The sequence below is a fragment of the Elgaria multicarinata genome, chromosome 3 (assembly GCF_023053635.1).
Source record: "Elgaria multicarinata webbii isolate HBS135686 ecotype San Diego chromosome 3, rElgMul1.1.pri, whole genome shotgun sequence".
NCBI classification, from domain to species: Eukaryota; Metazoa; Chordata; class Lepidosauria; order Squamata; family Anguidae; genus Elgaria; species Elgaria multicarinata.
In genome coordinates this window covers 158,767,320-158,781,308 of record NC_086173.1, presented here as the reverse complement: position 1 = coordinate 158,781,308, position 13,989 = coordinate 158,767,320, and the positions used below count along the sequence as shown (strand labels likewise).

At 44.1% G+C, this 13,989-nt stretch overlaps 1 protein-coding gene across 1 annotated transcript; it reads left to right on the top strand.

Moving 5' to 3' along the window:
- Positions 1-7,457: 7,457 nt before the first annotated feature.
- Positions 7,458-11,316, top strand: LOC134396250 (zinc finger protein 239-like). Its single transcript, XM_063122671.1, has one exon. The coding sequence runs from the start codon at positions 7,475-7,477 to the stop codon at positions 8,438-8,440; it is 966 nt and encodes a 321-aa protein (XP_062978741.1). The 5' UTR covers positions 7,458-7,474; the 3' UTR covers positions 8,441-11,316.
- The last annotated feature ends 2,673 nt before the right edge of the window (positions 11,317-13,989 follow it).

Here is a 13,989-nt window from a genome sequence, read left to right as displayed (position 1 = left end):
TTTTGCCAGAGATAGTCTTCTATTTGAAGGTCTCTCGGAGGACAGTCCTCTATTTAAGGTCCCCTCGACTAAAGGGGCTGTTCAGCCGTGTTTGGGGTCAGCAATTTCCTCCCTCACCCTCTACTGTATGAACCGAGGTCCCATGATTGGGAGACATTTTTCTCCCTCTCTCAAAATACTAGAACCCAAAGGGGTCATCCCATGAAGCTGATCGGTGGGAGATCCCGGATAAATAAAAGGAAGCACTTCTCCATGCAGCGCATAGTTAAATTATGGAACTCACTACCACAAGATGTAGTGATGGCCACCAATCTGGATAGCTTTAAAAGGGGGGTGGATAAATTCCTGGAGGCAAAGGCTATCAATGGCTACTAGCCCTGGTGGCTCCAGCATTCAAGGCAATAAGCCTGTGTGCACCAGTTGCTGGGGAACATGGGCGGGAGGGTGCTGCTGCACCATGTCCTGCTTGTCCATCCCTGGCCGACGGCTGGTTGGCCACTGTGTGAACAGAGTGCTGGACTAGATGGACCCTCGGTCTGATCCAGCATGGCACTTCTAATGTTCTTATGACTTCCACCACCCCACAAAGTTGCAGTTAGGAATTGTGGGATTAAATTTGGGAGGAAAACTAGTAATGAGACTTACTGCAACTACAGAAAAGGGAATTTCAGCAGGTGTCCTTTGTTTGCATGCAGCACCTGGTGAAATTCCGCTTTCACCACAACAGTTAAATCTGCAGGAGCCCTGTCGTCATTTGTACCTGGTCACACTAGCTATGCTTGTACAGCTTTACCTGTTGTGCTGAAGAAGGCATTTCACCGAGTGCTGCCTGCCTACAAATGACACCTGCTGACATTCCCTTTTCTATACAACTGTTAAAGATGCAGGAGCCCTGTCCTCCTTTCCATAGGGTCACCCTACGCAGATCAGAATCCCAAGCGAGGATTTACTCTGTGTGTAAACTAGGGTGACCCTATGAAAAGGAGGACAGGGCTCCTGTATCTTTAACAGTTGTATTGAAAAGGGAATTTCTGCAGGTGTCATTTGTATATATGGAGAACCTGGTGAAATTCCCTCTTCATCACAACAGTTAAAGCTGCAGGAGCCCTGCCCTCTTTTAAAATGGTCACTCTAGTATAGCTCCTGCAGCTTTAACTGTGGTGATGAAGAGGGAATTTCCCCAGGTTCTCCATATATACAAATGACACCTGCTGAAATTCTCTTTTCTATGCAACTGTTAAAGATACATGAGCCCTGTCCTCCTTTTCATAGGGTCACCCTAGTGTAAACTCATATTCCTGGCTTTGACTGCCCGCTTTGCTTGATCTCTTCCATCAGGGATACTAAGCAAAGGGAGGTTTGAAGCAAGGGTTAAACCGTGAGAGTTTGTGTCCCTAGAGAAGCAACTCAGAGAGGAAGGGGAGGCCTGCAAACCTGCTGCGGTCATTTCCTGCCCCTCCTCTTAATGGGGGCAAGGTAGGTTTGGGGGTTGTAATTTCTGTGCTGTAGATCAAGGGATGGATTGAGGGTTTGCCAAGGATTTGGGGCTGAAGAGGACATTCTGGGGGGAAGAGCGGAGGCTGGTGGGAGATAAATAAGTAAACTAGGCAGGCAAGTGAGAATTTGGTAGGAAATGTACAGTGGGAGAAAGGCAGTGGGAGTGGATGGGGGGATCCTAAGAAGCCAGCCAAAAGGGTGCTATATAAATAAGACAATACATAGAGAAGCAGTAAGAATTTATTAAGGTTTGAGTCCTATGCTCTGGCACCTCCAGATTATTTATTTATTTCATTTTATACCACCCAATGGCTGAAGCCCTCTGGGTAGTTCAGTTTTTTAAAAAAGCACAGGTAGTAGGGTGGGGAATAGGGTTGCCAACTTTTGAATTGGCCTTTGTGACTATGCTCTTAACACAGGATCTCAGGTGGTAGGTTGGGGAATAGGGTTGCCAACTTTTGAATTAGCCTTTGTGACTATACTCTTAACACAAGCTCTCGGGTGGTAGGGTGGGGAATAGGGTTGCCAACTTTTGAAGTAGCCTTTGTGACTATGCGCTTTTTTATTATTATTTTCAATACTTAAACATACATCAATACAATAAAAGAAAACAACATAATACATAAATGTTGAATAACCTTAATAACATATATTCTAGCTTAATCTGTTAACACAATCATACTTAACATAAAAGTGCACCCACCACCACGGGATCTTATTCCTGTTTCCAGGATCTCATTGCTTCTTCTGGAGGTGCTTTCCCACTCCCCTTAGATAATACAAATTCTAGAACTGTTTCCATATTCCCTCAAAATCATTTGTTTTTGTTATTCCTTTTCTCACTTTTATATTACATGTTAATTTATCATTAATGGCAATATCCCATATCTCTTTATACCAATCTTCTATATGATAATCCCCTTGAACCTTCCAGTTCCTAGACATCATTAACCTTGCTGCTGTTAACAAATTCGTTATCAATTCTTTTGTCTCTTTGTTACAATTTAATTCTCCATATAATGATTACAATGCCACTATAGGTGTCTCTCCAATCTCCATTCCTAAAATTTCTTTTATCTCATTAAACACCATTTTCCACAATTTTTGTACAAATTCACATTCCCACCACATATATAAATACGTTCCTTTTTTTTGACACCCTCTCCAACAATTTGCTGAGTTCAGCTTATTTATTTTATTTAATCTCACCGGGGTTAGATACCACCTCCATATAATCTTATAATAATTTTCTTTTATCCTCACAGACATATTTCTCAACACTCTTTGTTTCCATATTCCTTCCCAGCTCTGTTGCCCTATTTGTTCCTTCAAGTCGGTTTCCCAAACCACCTTACCCAAGCTTTCTGTCTCCTCCTTCCCAACTAATATTCTATATATATTCTATATATTTCACTCGTTAACCCTTTTATTGATTTATTTTCCCCTTTCTCAATTTCTTTTTTTAAGATCAGCTCCTCAAATTTCGTACTCTACACTCTCCGTTGTCCTTTAACCATTTCTTCGTCTATTGTTCTAATTGCAAATATTTATTTATTTATTTATTACATTTCTATACCGCCCAATAGCCGGAGCTCTCTGGGCGGTTCACAAAAATTAAAACCATTCAAAGTATAAAACTTTATATTGTATTTAATACCCATTATACAATTTCATTAATTTCATTACTAATGTTTTCTTAAACGTTTTATAATACTCCGATCCCAATCCATCTATACTGGGGGATTTTCCCCTTTCATTTTATCTATAGCTTCTTCTACTTCACTTTGAGAAATATGTCTTTCCATTAAATCTTTATCTTTCCCTATCAGACCTGTCTTTATATATTTGTCTATATAGCTCCCCATCCTTGTCTTCAGTGTATCCTTTTCCTTATATAATTCTTGGTAAAATTCTTGAAAAATCTTTATTTTCCCTTTCATAATACTGCATGCCTTTCCTAATTTATCTTTAACTATCCCTATCGAATTCTTTGACTTTTTCATTTGTGTGACCCTCGCCAACACCTTAGAGTTCTTATTACTATTTTCAAAATACTCTCTTTTTAAATAAATCAAATTCTTCTGTACTTCTTCTAAATTTCTATTTTCTAGTTCTTTCTTTTTTGCTTGTAATTCTATCATTTGTTTATTTCCACTTTGCAAATACTCTTTCAAGCTTCTTAATTCCATCCTCTAATTTTCTCTGTATTTCCTCTTGCTGCCTCCTTAATTTACACATTTCTCTAATACAGATCCCCCTAGCCACTGCCTTCATTGTATCCCACAATACTGATGGGGAACATTCCCCATTCTCATTAATTTCCCATATTTCTAGCAGCTCTTTCTGCATTTTTTCTACCACCTTTTCATATTTTAATATTCTGGTATTTAACTTCCATCTGATCGCTTCTCTATAGTCTCTTTTCACTTTACTATCCAAGCTTACCAATGCATGGTCAGTTACTTTAATTACTATTACTATTGACTATGCTCTTAACACAGGATCTCAGGTGGTAGGGTGGGGAATAGAATCATAGAATCATAGAATAGCAGAGTTGGAAGGGGCCTACAAGGCCATCGAGTCCAACCCCCTGCTCAATGCAGGAATCCACCCTAAAGCATCCCTGACAGATGGTTGTCCAGCTGCCTCTTGAAGGCCTCTAGTGTGGGAGAGCCCACAACCTCACCAGGCAACTGATTCCATTGTCGTCCTGCTCTAACAGTCAGGAATTTTTTCCTGATGTTAGAGCAGTACGACAATGGAATCAGTTGCCTGGTTGCCAGCTTTTGAACTAGGCTTTGTGACTATGCTCTTAACACAGGGGCATTGCTAGGCTTGGGCTGTGTCCCTGAATCTGTTTTCCAGGGACCCAGAGCTATTTCCCAGTCTGTCCACAAGTGCGAAGGACAAGTTTTTTCCACGCTTACTTGACATGAATGGAAGAGGGGTGATTTTCAGGGAGGGTCACAGCTAAGGAGAAAAGAGTTAATCCTCCCCTCTTCATGTGCTGCAATCCACCAAAAATATCACCCCATGCACAGAAATTCTCTGCTACTACTGGAAGGCTTTTTTCTAAGCTTATTTGCTGTGCGGGAGGGATTTCAAGGCGTGTGGTTTTTTGCTGTATGGGAGGAAAGGGTTAACATAGGGTGACCATATGTAAAAGGAGAACAGGGCTCCTATATCTTTAACAGTTGCATAGAGATGGGAATTTCAGCAGGTGTTAGTTGTATGCATGCAGCACCTGGTGAAATTCCTTCTTCATCACAACAGTTAAAGCTGCAGGAGCCCTGCCCTCTTTTGTATCTGGTCACTCTGGGCAGGGCTCCTGCAGCTTTAACTGTTGTGATGAAGAGGGGATTTCACCAGGTGCTGCATGCCTACAAATGAGACCTGCTGAAATTCCCTTTTCTATACAACTGTTAAAGATACAGGAGCCTTTGTGCACTGTCTCCCCCCCCCCCCCCGCCCCAAATCACCTAACAGTTAAACCTAGGTGAGGAAAATTCCATTGATGTTAAAGGAAGCTTTGGTTTGGGGTATTGGGAACTTAATTGTCTGGTTTTGCCTTCTGTGAATTTTAAATAAATCCTAGCAACTGTTTCTCAATCTGCAGAGAAGATATTCTCAGGTAAGTGCCTGAAAAATGCTTGAATAAGACCAACACATAATTTGAACCTGAGAAGGAAGCAGTAAGATTTTTTAAAAGATATGTGTGGAGAAATACAGGCGGCTCTGAAGAAGGAAATATCTCTCCGAAACGCAGACTTGTTCAAGTATTTTTCAGGGCCTTGAGGAGATCGGCTCCACTTTCTTTTGATCTTGTCTAACCCCCTGCTCAATGCAGAACCTGTCGGAATCCACTCAAAAGGATCTGCCCAGGAAAATCGTGGTGGAGAATCGGAGAACTGTGAACAATGTGTCTGGATGAAACATTGGTCAATAGGGATTCATACCTTCAGCGTTGACTGTTCTTGTTACTTATCAGAGACGTGGGAGGGATGAGGCGGGGAATAAATAAACCAAGATTAGGAACGAACCAAGATTAAGAACAAGCCAAGATTAGAAACAAGATAGGTCCAGGAAAGATTATCATTCCCCAGGCAAAGTCTTCGCATGAACAGCAAACAGTGACAGTTTTTTTTGTTTGAGGAGAGTCAAAGGGCAACGTAAGTGGTGCCACCATGAGGCATACTCCGGGAGCTATCCCAGGCACCATGGCAGGCAGGGCTTGAACCAATGTTCCCTTGGCCCCATTTTCAATTAAGTTTTTTTTAAAAAAAATATATATATATAGGGTGACCATATGAAAAGGAGGACAGGGCGCCTGTATCTTTAACTGTCATGTAGAAAAGGGAATTTCAGCAGGTGTCAATTGAAGAGGGTGAAATTCTCTCTTCATCAACACAGTTAAAGCCACTCTACTATAGCTAGTGTAGCTTTAACTGTTGTGATAAAGAGGGAATTTCACCTTCTTTAATTGACACCTGCTGGAATTCCTTTTTCTACATTACTGTTAAAGATACAGGAGCCCTGTCCTCCTTTCCATAGGGTCACCCTAAAAAAAACAACCTTGGTTTTGCCTCCAGCGTGCTGAGGGAAAGCATTGTAGGAGAGAAACAATGACCCCCATCATTTGGGGAGGGGGGAGAAAAATATGGCGGTTACCATGTTTTTGTGGTGGTGGTGGCTAACTTCTGCGTGTACATACACACACACACACAATGTAATAATCAGCCATGGTGTGGATTAGGATCAGCATTGAGTTGACTGTTAGTCCACGCTCAGTTGACTCACTCATCCCCCACCCTGTCTTCCCCCTCAGTCCTCCCACTAGTATCCCATGAGCCATTGCGGCTGAAAATTATCCTGCCAGCTGGACTAGAGTGGCAGCCGCCACTTTGACAGCTCTTGCCTTGCGACTCTGTGGCTGATGAAATTACCAACGTTGGCCGAGGAAATAACCAACGCTGCCCTCCACACAACATGATAGCCAATGGTGGTTCAAATAGCCAACTCTGCACAGTGTTGGTTATTTCGGCCAAATAACCAACTCTTGGTTCCAAACCTCCCTCCCCACATGATAACCCATAGTGGGTTAAATAACCTACCGTCGACTATTTAAACCACCATTGGTAATTGTGTTGTCTGAACCCAGTCGATCTTTGCCTGCCCGTCCTCCCATCCTGTGATGACAGACAAGCGAAGATCGCCTTTACTGCTTCTGCCCTGCATCGGATTCTCCAAGTTCAGGGGTTTACGATCATCAAAGATGTAATCCTATAGATGTTTAGACAGGAAAAACTACAACTCCCAGCAGGCCCCAGGCTGGCTAGTTGGGGCATGCTGGGAGTTGTAGGAGTTTCTCCTGTCTAAACATGCATAGGGTTGTGCCCTAAGTGTGTCAAGAGTTTTCAGGACACTTCCTTTTTCTTAAATTTAAACCATGTAAGGGGAAGTACATGCTATCGTTAACGTTTTACGACTCCAATTAAAAATAATCTACATAATGTTACATTTACATCACGTTAAGCATGCTTTCACTTCCCCTGTCCAATATTTCTGATCATTACTTGTGGTGTATTGGGACAAAAAATTAACAAGGGGTACATTTTTCTTTTAGCTTAGTTGTTTACTGAATGCAAGCAAAATAAACACACTAAATTAGACCTCTCTGTCTAGGGCATCAGAAAATTTTCCAATGTAGACATTGAACATTTTCTGATCCAAATTGCTCTAGTGTCCTTAATTCACATTGGGGAAAAATCTCAAAAAAATGTCCAATGAATTCCCCACCCACTCCTAGCCAGAATACCAATATTACCTGCTGTTAAATTCTGTGAATGAAGCAGAACAATTGCACTATAAAAGCTTTCTATGGAACCATCCCTGATTAATTGGTGTTTGTTCTCTTGGGCTCCTAATTGAGTTTCTCTCTCTTTCTCTTTCTGTCTAGGAGGATTTGGGGAGAAGGAGAATGAGGGAATCAGGTGACATATCTGCAGATGTCGAACCTCTGGAGATGGAAGAAAATACAGGCGTTCGAGATGAACCAAAGAGGCAGCAGAGAAGAAAAATGGCAGGCAAAGAAAAGCAGAGTTATAAATCCATTGCCAGTGAAGCTGGGGAGGCCCACGAAATCTCAGGACAAGAAGTAGTACAGGAGGAAAAGAGAGAGAATAAGTGCCCTGTATGTGGGAAAAACTTTTGTTCTAAATCCCGCCTGAAAGTACATCAGAGAATCCACACAGAGAAGAGACCCTATAAATGTTTTGAATGTGGGAAAGGTTTCAGACAGAGCGGACACCTTTCCCAGCATCAAAGAATGCATACAGGCGAGCGACGCTATAAATGCTTGGAGTGTGGGAAGAGTTTCAGTCAGAGCACATATTTTATTCTGCATAAAATAACCCACACGGGCGAGAAACCTTTTACATGTTTGGAGTGTGGGAAGAGCTTTAGTCACAGTAGGAAACTTACTATACACCGCACTGTCCACACAGGGGAGAGGCCATATAAATGTAAGGAATGCGGCCAGAGCTTCAGTCAGAGCACACACCTTACTTCACATCAAAGAATTCACACAGGGGAGAAGCCGTATAAATGTTTGGAGTGCGGGAAATGCTTCAATCAGAGTACGCACCTGACTTTGCATCGAAGAATTCATACAGGGGAGAAACCTTATCGGTGTCTGGTGTGTGGAAAATGCTTCAGCCAGAGCCCACACCTGACTTTGCATCAAAGAATCCACACGGAAGAGAAAATGTACAAGTGCTCGGAGTGTGGAAAGAGCTTCCACCGAAGCGACCATCTGACTTCACACCAAAGAAGTCACACTGGGGAGAAACCATATCCGTGCTTGGAATGTGGAAAGAGTTTCAGTCGAAGTTCGATCCTCATGAAACATCAAAGAACCCACAAAGGTGAGGATATTCCCAAGTGAACTTCCCCTTTTACTGAGGTGAACAGACCGGACTTTGCTTTCAGTGTCTTGCGATTCTGAGACTTGGACATTAGTTATATGAAACAGAGCCTTTTCCATCGTAGCCCCTGGAGATAGCCTCAAACAGGGGAATCACCATCATCTGTAGAAGATCCTTGAAAGAAAGGAGTTCCCAATGTTTGATTGGAAAATCAGAGCTGTGCCTGGAGGCTCACTTGATATCTGGTGGGCTGGTGCTTCATTAGAGGCCCAAGTGACGTCTGTGGTGAGGCGCACCTATTACCAGCTTTGGCTGGTACACCAACTATATCCTTTCCTGGACAGAGGTAGTCTGACCACTGTAGTCCAAGCATAAGTAACCTGTAATGTGCTTTATATGGAGGTATCCTTGTGTGTGGCCTGCAGGCTGCAGCTGGGGCAGCATAAGAACATCAGAAGCGCCCTGCTGGATCAGACCAAGGGTCCATCTAGTCCAGCACTCTGTTCACACAGTAGCCAACCAGCCGTTGGCCAGGGATAAACAAGCAGGACATGGTGCAACAGTACCCTCCCACCCATGTTCCCCAGCAACTGGTGCACACAGGCTTATTGCCTCGAATACTGGAGATAGCACACAACCATCAGGGCTATTGCCTTTGCCTCCAGGAATTTATCCAACCCCCTTTTAACGCCATCCAAATGGGTGGCCATCACTACATCTTGTGGCAGTGAGTTCCATAATTTTACTCTGCCCTGTGTGAAGAAGTCCTTCCTTTTATTTGTCTCGGATCTCCCACCAATCAGCTTCATGGGAGCAGCTGACTAGGTTTCCTGACGGCGTACATCTTACACCAGTGTTGAAAAAGCTACACTGGCTGAGCCAAGTGAAGAACCTCAGCAGAGCCCTGCTGGATCAAACCAAGGGTCCATCTAGTCCAGCACTCTGTTCACACAGTGGGCAACCCACAAGGTTGAAGTTTTTGTTGCTGGCATGGAAAGGTCTGAACAACTTGGGACCAGGTTACCTGGCGGATCGCCCTTCCTCAATGTAGACCCATTGGAACACTAAGATCATCACAGGAGGCCTGGCCGGTTGTATGCAACCTACAGTTGTTATAGGCAGCAACCCGGAAATGGGCCTTCTCCGTGTTAGCCCCTTGGTATGCGGGAGGTGCTAACTGTGGCATACTGTAGGTGCCAGTTAAAGGACCGATGTTTTCACCCAGGCCTTCCCTGACTGAATGTGCTGCCCGGTTCATTGATTTGTTAGCTCTCTGGTTTAAAATGTTTCAATTGAGAATGGAGTTTGTTTTTAGCTGAGACCTTTTGTGTTCTGCTTTTAACATTTTAACGGTGGACATTTTGTATTTCAAATTTGAATGTCGTACGCCGCTTCGAGATATAGTCAAGCAGCTTATAGAGTGATTAAATAAATAAAATAATTTACCTTTTGTAGAATAGGGGGAGTTTTACGGGAACATCTTAGGGGATGTTTCGGGGCGCGTTAACCCACAGTAAGTTCGCTAGTAGTGTTATGAACTTGCGTAGATTTGAATGAAGTAAAGCAGGGATAAGTAACCCGGTGCCCTCCAGATGCTTTGTACTACAACTCCCATCAACCCCAGTCAGTATGGTCAGGGATTATGGGAGTTGTGCTTCAGACATCTGGAGGACACCAGGTTACCTGTCCCTGAGGTAGAGGGTAAGTGTGGACACATAGAGGTTTGGGAGTAGGTCTTCAGAGCTAGGTGGAGGGACTCTTTCATATGTTATCTTGCACATGCAGCATTTTCTTAGGAACATAAGAGTTGCCTTAAACCTTGCTTCATCAAGTCTAGTATTGGCAATGGCTCTCCAGGGCTTCAGGCCCGTGTTTTTCCAGTCCTACTTGGGTGTTCCTGCTTGCAGCCGTGTGCTCTACCACTGAGCTATGGTTTTTCTCCCAAATAAGTAAGATCCCAGTAGGGCTGTGTGCAAGCTTCGGATTAGGATTTCCGAAGCATGGCGTCGATTTTGTGTAGGTTCCGCCATTTTGTGCACAGCCCTGGTGTGAAGAGGGGGAGGAAAACCCTACAGCTCCCAGCATGCACTGCAGCCAATCAGAGAGCAGTATTGTCTTGTTGGAAATCATGGGCTAAGCCTTTGCAAATTGGTAGGGTGACCCTATGGAAAGGAGGACAGGGCTCCTGTATCTTTAACAGTTGTGTTGAAAAGGGGATTTCAGCAGGTGTCAGTTGCATATATGGGGAACTTGGTGAAATTCCCTCTTCATCACAACAGTTAAAGCTGCAGGAGCCCTGCCCTGCCCTCTTTTGTATCTGTTCACGCTAGGCAGGACTCCTGCAGCTTTCACTGTTGCGATGAAGAGGGAATTTCATCAGGTGCTGCATGCCTACAAATGACACCTGCTGAAATCCCCTTTTCTATGCAGCTATTAAAGATACAGGAGCCCTGTCCTCCTTTCCATATGGTCACCCTAAGATTGAGTGAGTGGTGATGTGGCATCTAGAAGTTGAAACGTAAGAAAACTACACACTCCTTTTAGCCTGAGCAACACCAAAACACTAGCCTCTTTATGCAAATTGCACCAAAACACAACCCACTTTTCATGGAATGTCATAAATTTATGGAATTCTGAAGAAAGAGAAGGCTGCAATGCATGCTGGGAGCTATAAGACTTTCTCTCTTCACATTAGGGCTGTGCACAAAATGGCGGATTCTTTACAAAATGGCCACCATGCTTAGGAAATCCAAATCCGGAGCTTGCACTGCCCTAGAGCCCAGCCCAAACAAAGGGCTGGATTAAATAGGAACATACGAAGCTGTCTTAGAATCATAGAATAGCAGAGTTGGAAGGGGCCTACAAGGCCATCGAGTCCAACCCCCTGCTCAGTGCAAGAATCCACCCTAAAGCATCTCCGACAGATGCTTGTCCAGCTGCCTCTTGAAGGCCTCTAGTGTGGGAGAGGCCACAACCTCACCAGGCAACTGATTCCATTGTCGTACTGCTCTAACAGTCAGGAAGTTTTTCCTGATGTCCAGCTGGAATCTGGCTTCCTTTAACTTGAGCCCGTTATTCCGTGTCCTGCACTCTGGGAGGATCGAGAAGAGATCCTGGCCCTCCTCTGTGTGACAACCGTTTAAGTATTTGCAGAGTGCTCTCATGTCTCCCCTCCATCTTCTCTTCTCCAGGCTAAACATGCCCAGTTCTTTCAGTCTCTCCTCAAAGGGCTTTGTTTCCAGACCCCTGATCATCCTGGTTGCCCTCCTCTGAACACGCTCCAGCTTGTCTGCGTCCTTCTTGAATTGTGGAGCCTAGAACTGGACGCAATACTCTAGATGAGGCCTAACTAACTTCTACTAACTCAGGCCTATGTGTTTGAGTATTGTAGCTTTCCCCAATCTGTTGCCCTTCAGACATGTTCAACAGCAACCCCCATCATTCCCAAACAGCATGGGAGTTGTAGTCCAAGAAATCTAGAGAGCCAGTGTGGTGTAGTGGCTAGAGTGCCAGACTGGGAGTTGGGAGATCCAGGTTCTAGTCACTACTCGGCGACTAGATCACAAAATCATTGTGTGATTTTGGGCCAGTCACAGACTTTTAGCCCAACCCACCTCACAGGGTTGTTGTGAGGACAAAATGGACAGGAGGGGGATTATATATGCCCCCTTGGGTTCCTTGGAGGAAAAAAGGTGGATATAAATGCAACAACAACAGATTAGAGAAGGCTGCAGTATCGTCTACACTCACCAGCTCTGGGTGAACAAGGTCTCATACCTGAGTTTTCCCCCCAGCTCTACCTGGACATGCTGGGGATCGAACCTGAGGCCTTCTGGGTGCAAAGCAGGAGGCTCCACCCACTGAGCTATGGCCAATCCCATGATCCTGCCAGAAACAGAACATCCTCTGGAAGACCAAAGATAGAGTGGATTGGTCAGGGACGAAATGGTCATCCAATGGACAGAAAGTATTAAAAAAAAGATTTAAATTTGGCCCAAAGGAGGAAGATGAAAAGGATCCAAAGGCAAGCCAACATCCTGTCCCCTCTTTCCTGACCACCCGGGCTTGATCAACCTCTCAAAAAAGACTTGAGTATGGGTGAGATAAGCATAGCATGGCATATTTGTCTAGTAGTGCTAGACGGAAATGTTAGACAGGGCAATATCTGTGACTTATGTGTACTATGTATATGTGTGTGTGTGTAATTAAATTAATAAAGCTTCAAAATTACTTGCCAATTAATTTTCTTTTGAGTTAAGGGGTGGGCCACGACACAGGCTCTGAACAACAAGACCCGGCCGCGGCTACTCCCTGCTCAAGCCAAGCACCACTGCTTATTTATTTATTACATTTCTATACCGCCCAATAGCCGGAGCTCTCTGGGCAGTTCACAAAAATTAATACCAAAATTAATACCGTTTTTTTTTTAATGCAGCCTCCACAGGGAGGAACAAAATAGATTTCTTGGCCTTATCATGGAAGGTCAAGGTCAGATGACCTGGAAGATCATCTGAGCAGTATTTGGAATACTTCCGGGCAGGGATGAACAAACCAACAGCAGAAGCCGATTTTGGGTTCTTTTTCTCTGTACAAAGGATTCATAAGGTGATTTATTAAAATTAATTGTTTTTAATCTTGTATCCTGACACCACCAATATTTTTTTTTACAGATTTTGTATCCTCTTTTTACCATCATGTATTTTTATTAACGTACGTGTATCTACTTTCTATAAGAATTGTCAGTTGACTACAAATAAAAGTTTGAATTTATGTGCTATCTCCAGTATCAGAGGCAGTAAGCCTATATGCACCAGTTCATAGAATCATAGAGTTGGAAGGGTCCTATAAGGCCATCAAGTCCAACCCCCTGCTCAATGCAGGAATCCACCCTAAAGCATCCCTGAAAGATGATTGTCCAGCTGCCTCTTGAAGGCCTCTAGTGTGGGAGAGCCCACAACCTCCCTAGGTAACTGAGTCCATTGTCGTACTGCTCTAACAGTCAGGAAGTTTTTCCTGATATCCAGCTGGAATCTGGCTTCCCTTAACTTGAGTCCGTTATTCTGTGTCCTGCACTCTGGGAGGATCGAGAAGAGATCCTGGCCCTCCTCTGTGTGACAACCTTTCAAGTATTTGAAGAGTGCTCTCATGTCTCCCCTCAATCTTCTCTTCTCCAGGCTAAACATGCCCAGTTCTTTCAGTCTCTCTTCATAGGGCTTTGTTTCCAAACCCCTGATCATCCTGGTTGCCCTCCTCTGAACACACATATCTAGGAACATGCTGGGGAACATGGTTGGAGAGGGTGCTGTTGCACGCCTGCCCTGCATGTGGGTTTCCCGTTGGAGCAGCTGTTGGCTACTGCGTGAATAGAGTGCTGGACTAGATGGACCCTTGGTCTGATCTAGCATCAAGACTCTTATGTCTGTTCCTGTTCCTTAGCCTTCTACATGTGGGAGTCACATATAGGGCTCTCACAGAAACAAGGGCCCAGTCCTGGCCCCGCTTCTGATGCCAAGAGGCAGCTGGACAGCCATCTGTCAGGGATGCTTTAGGGTGGATTCCTGCATTGAGC

What these genes read in the sequence shown, in the direction of transcription:
- LOC134396250 (XM_063122671.1), top strand. Translation starts at nt 7,475, where the DNA reads ATGAGGGAATCAGGTGACATATCTGCAGATGTCGAACCTCTGGAGATG.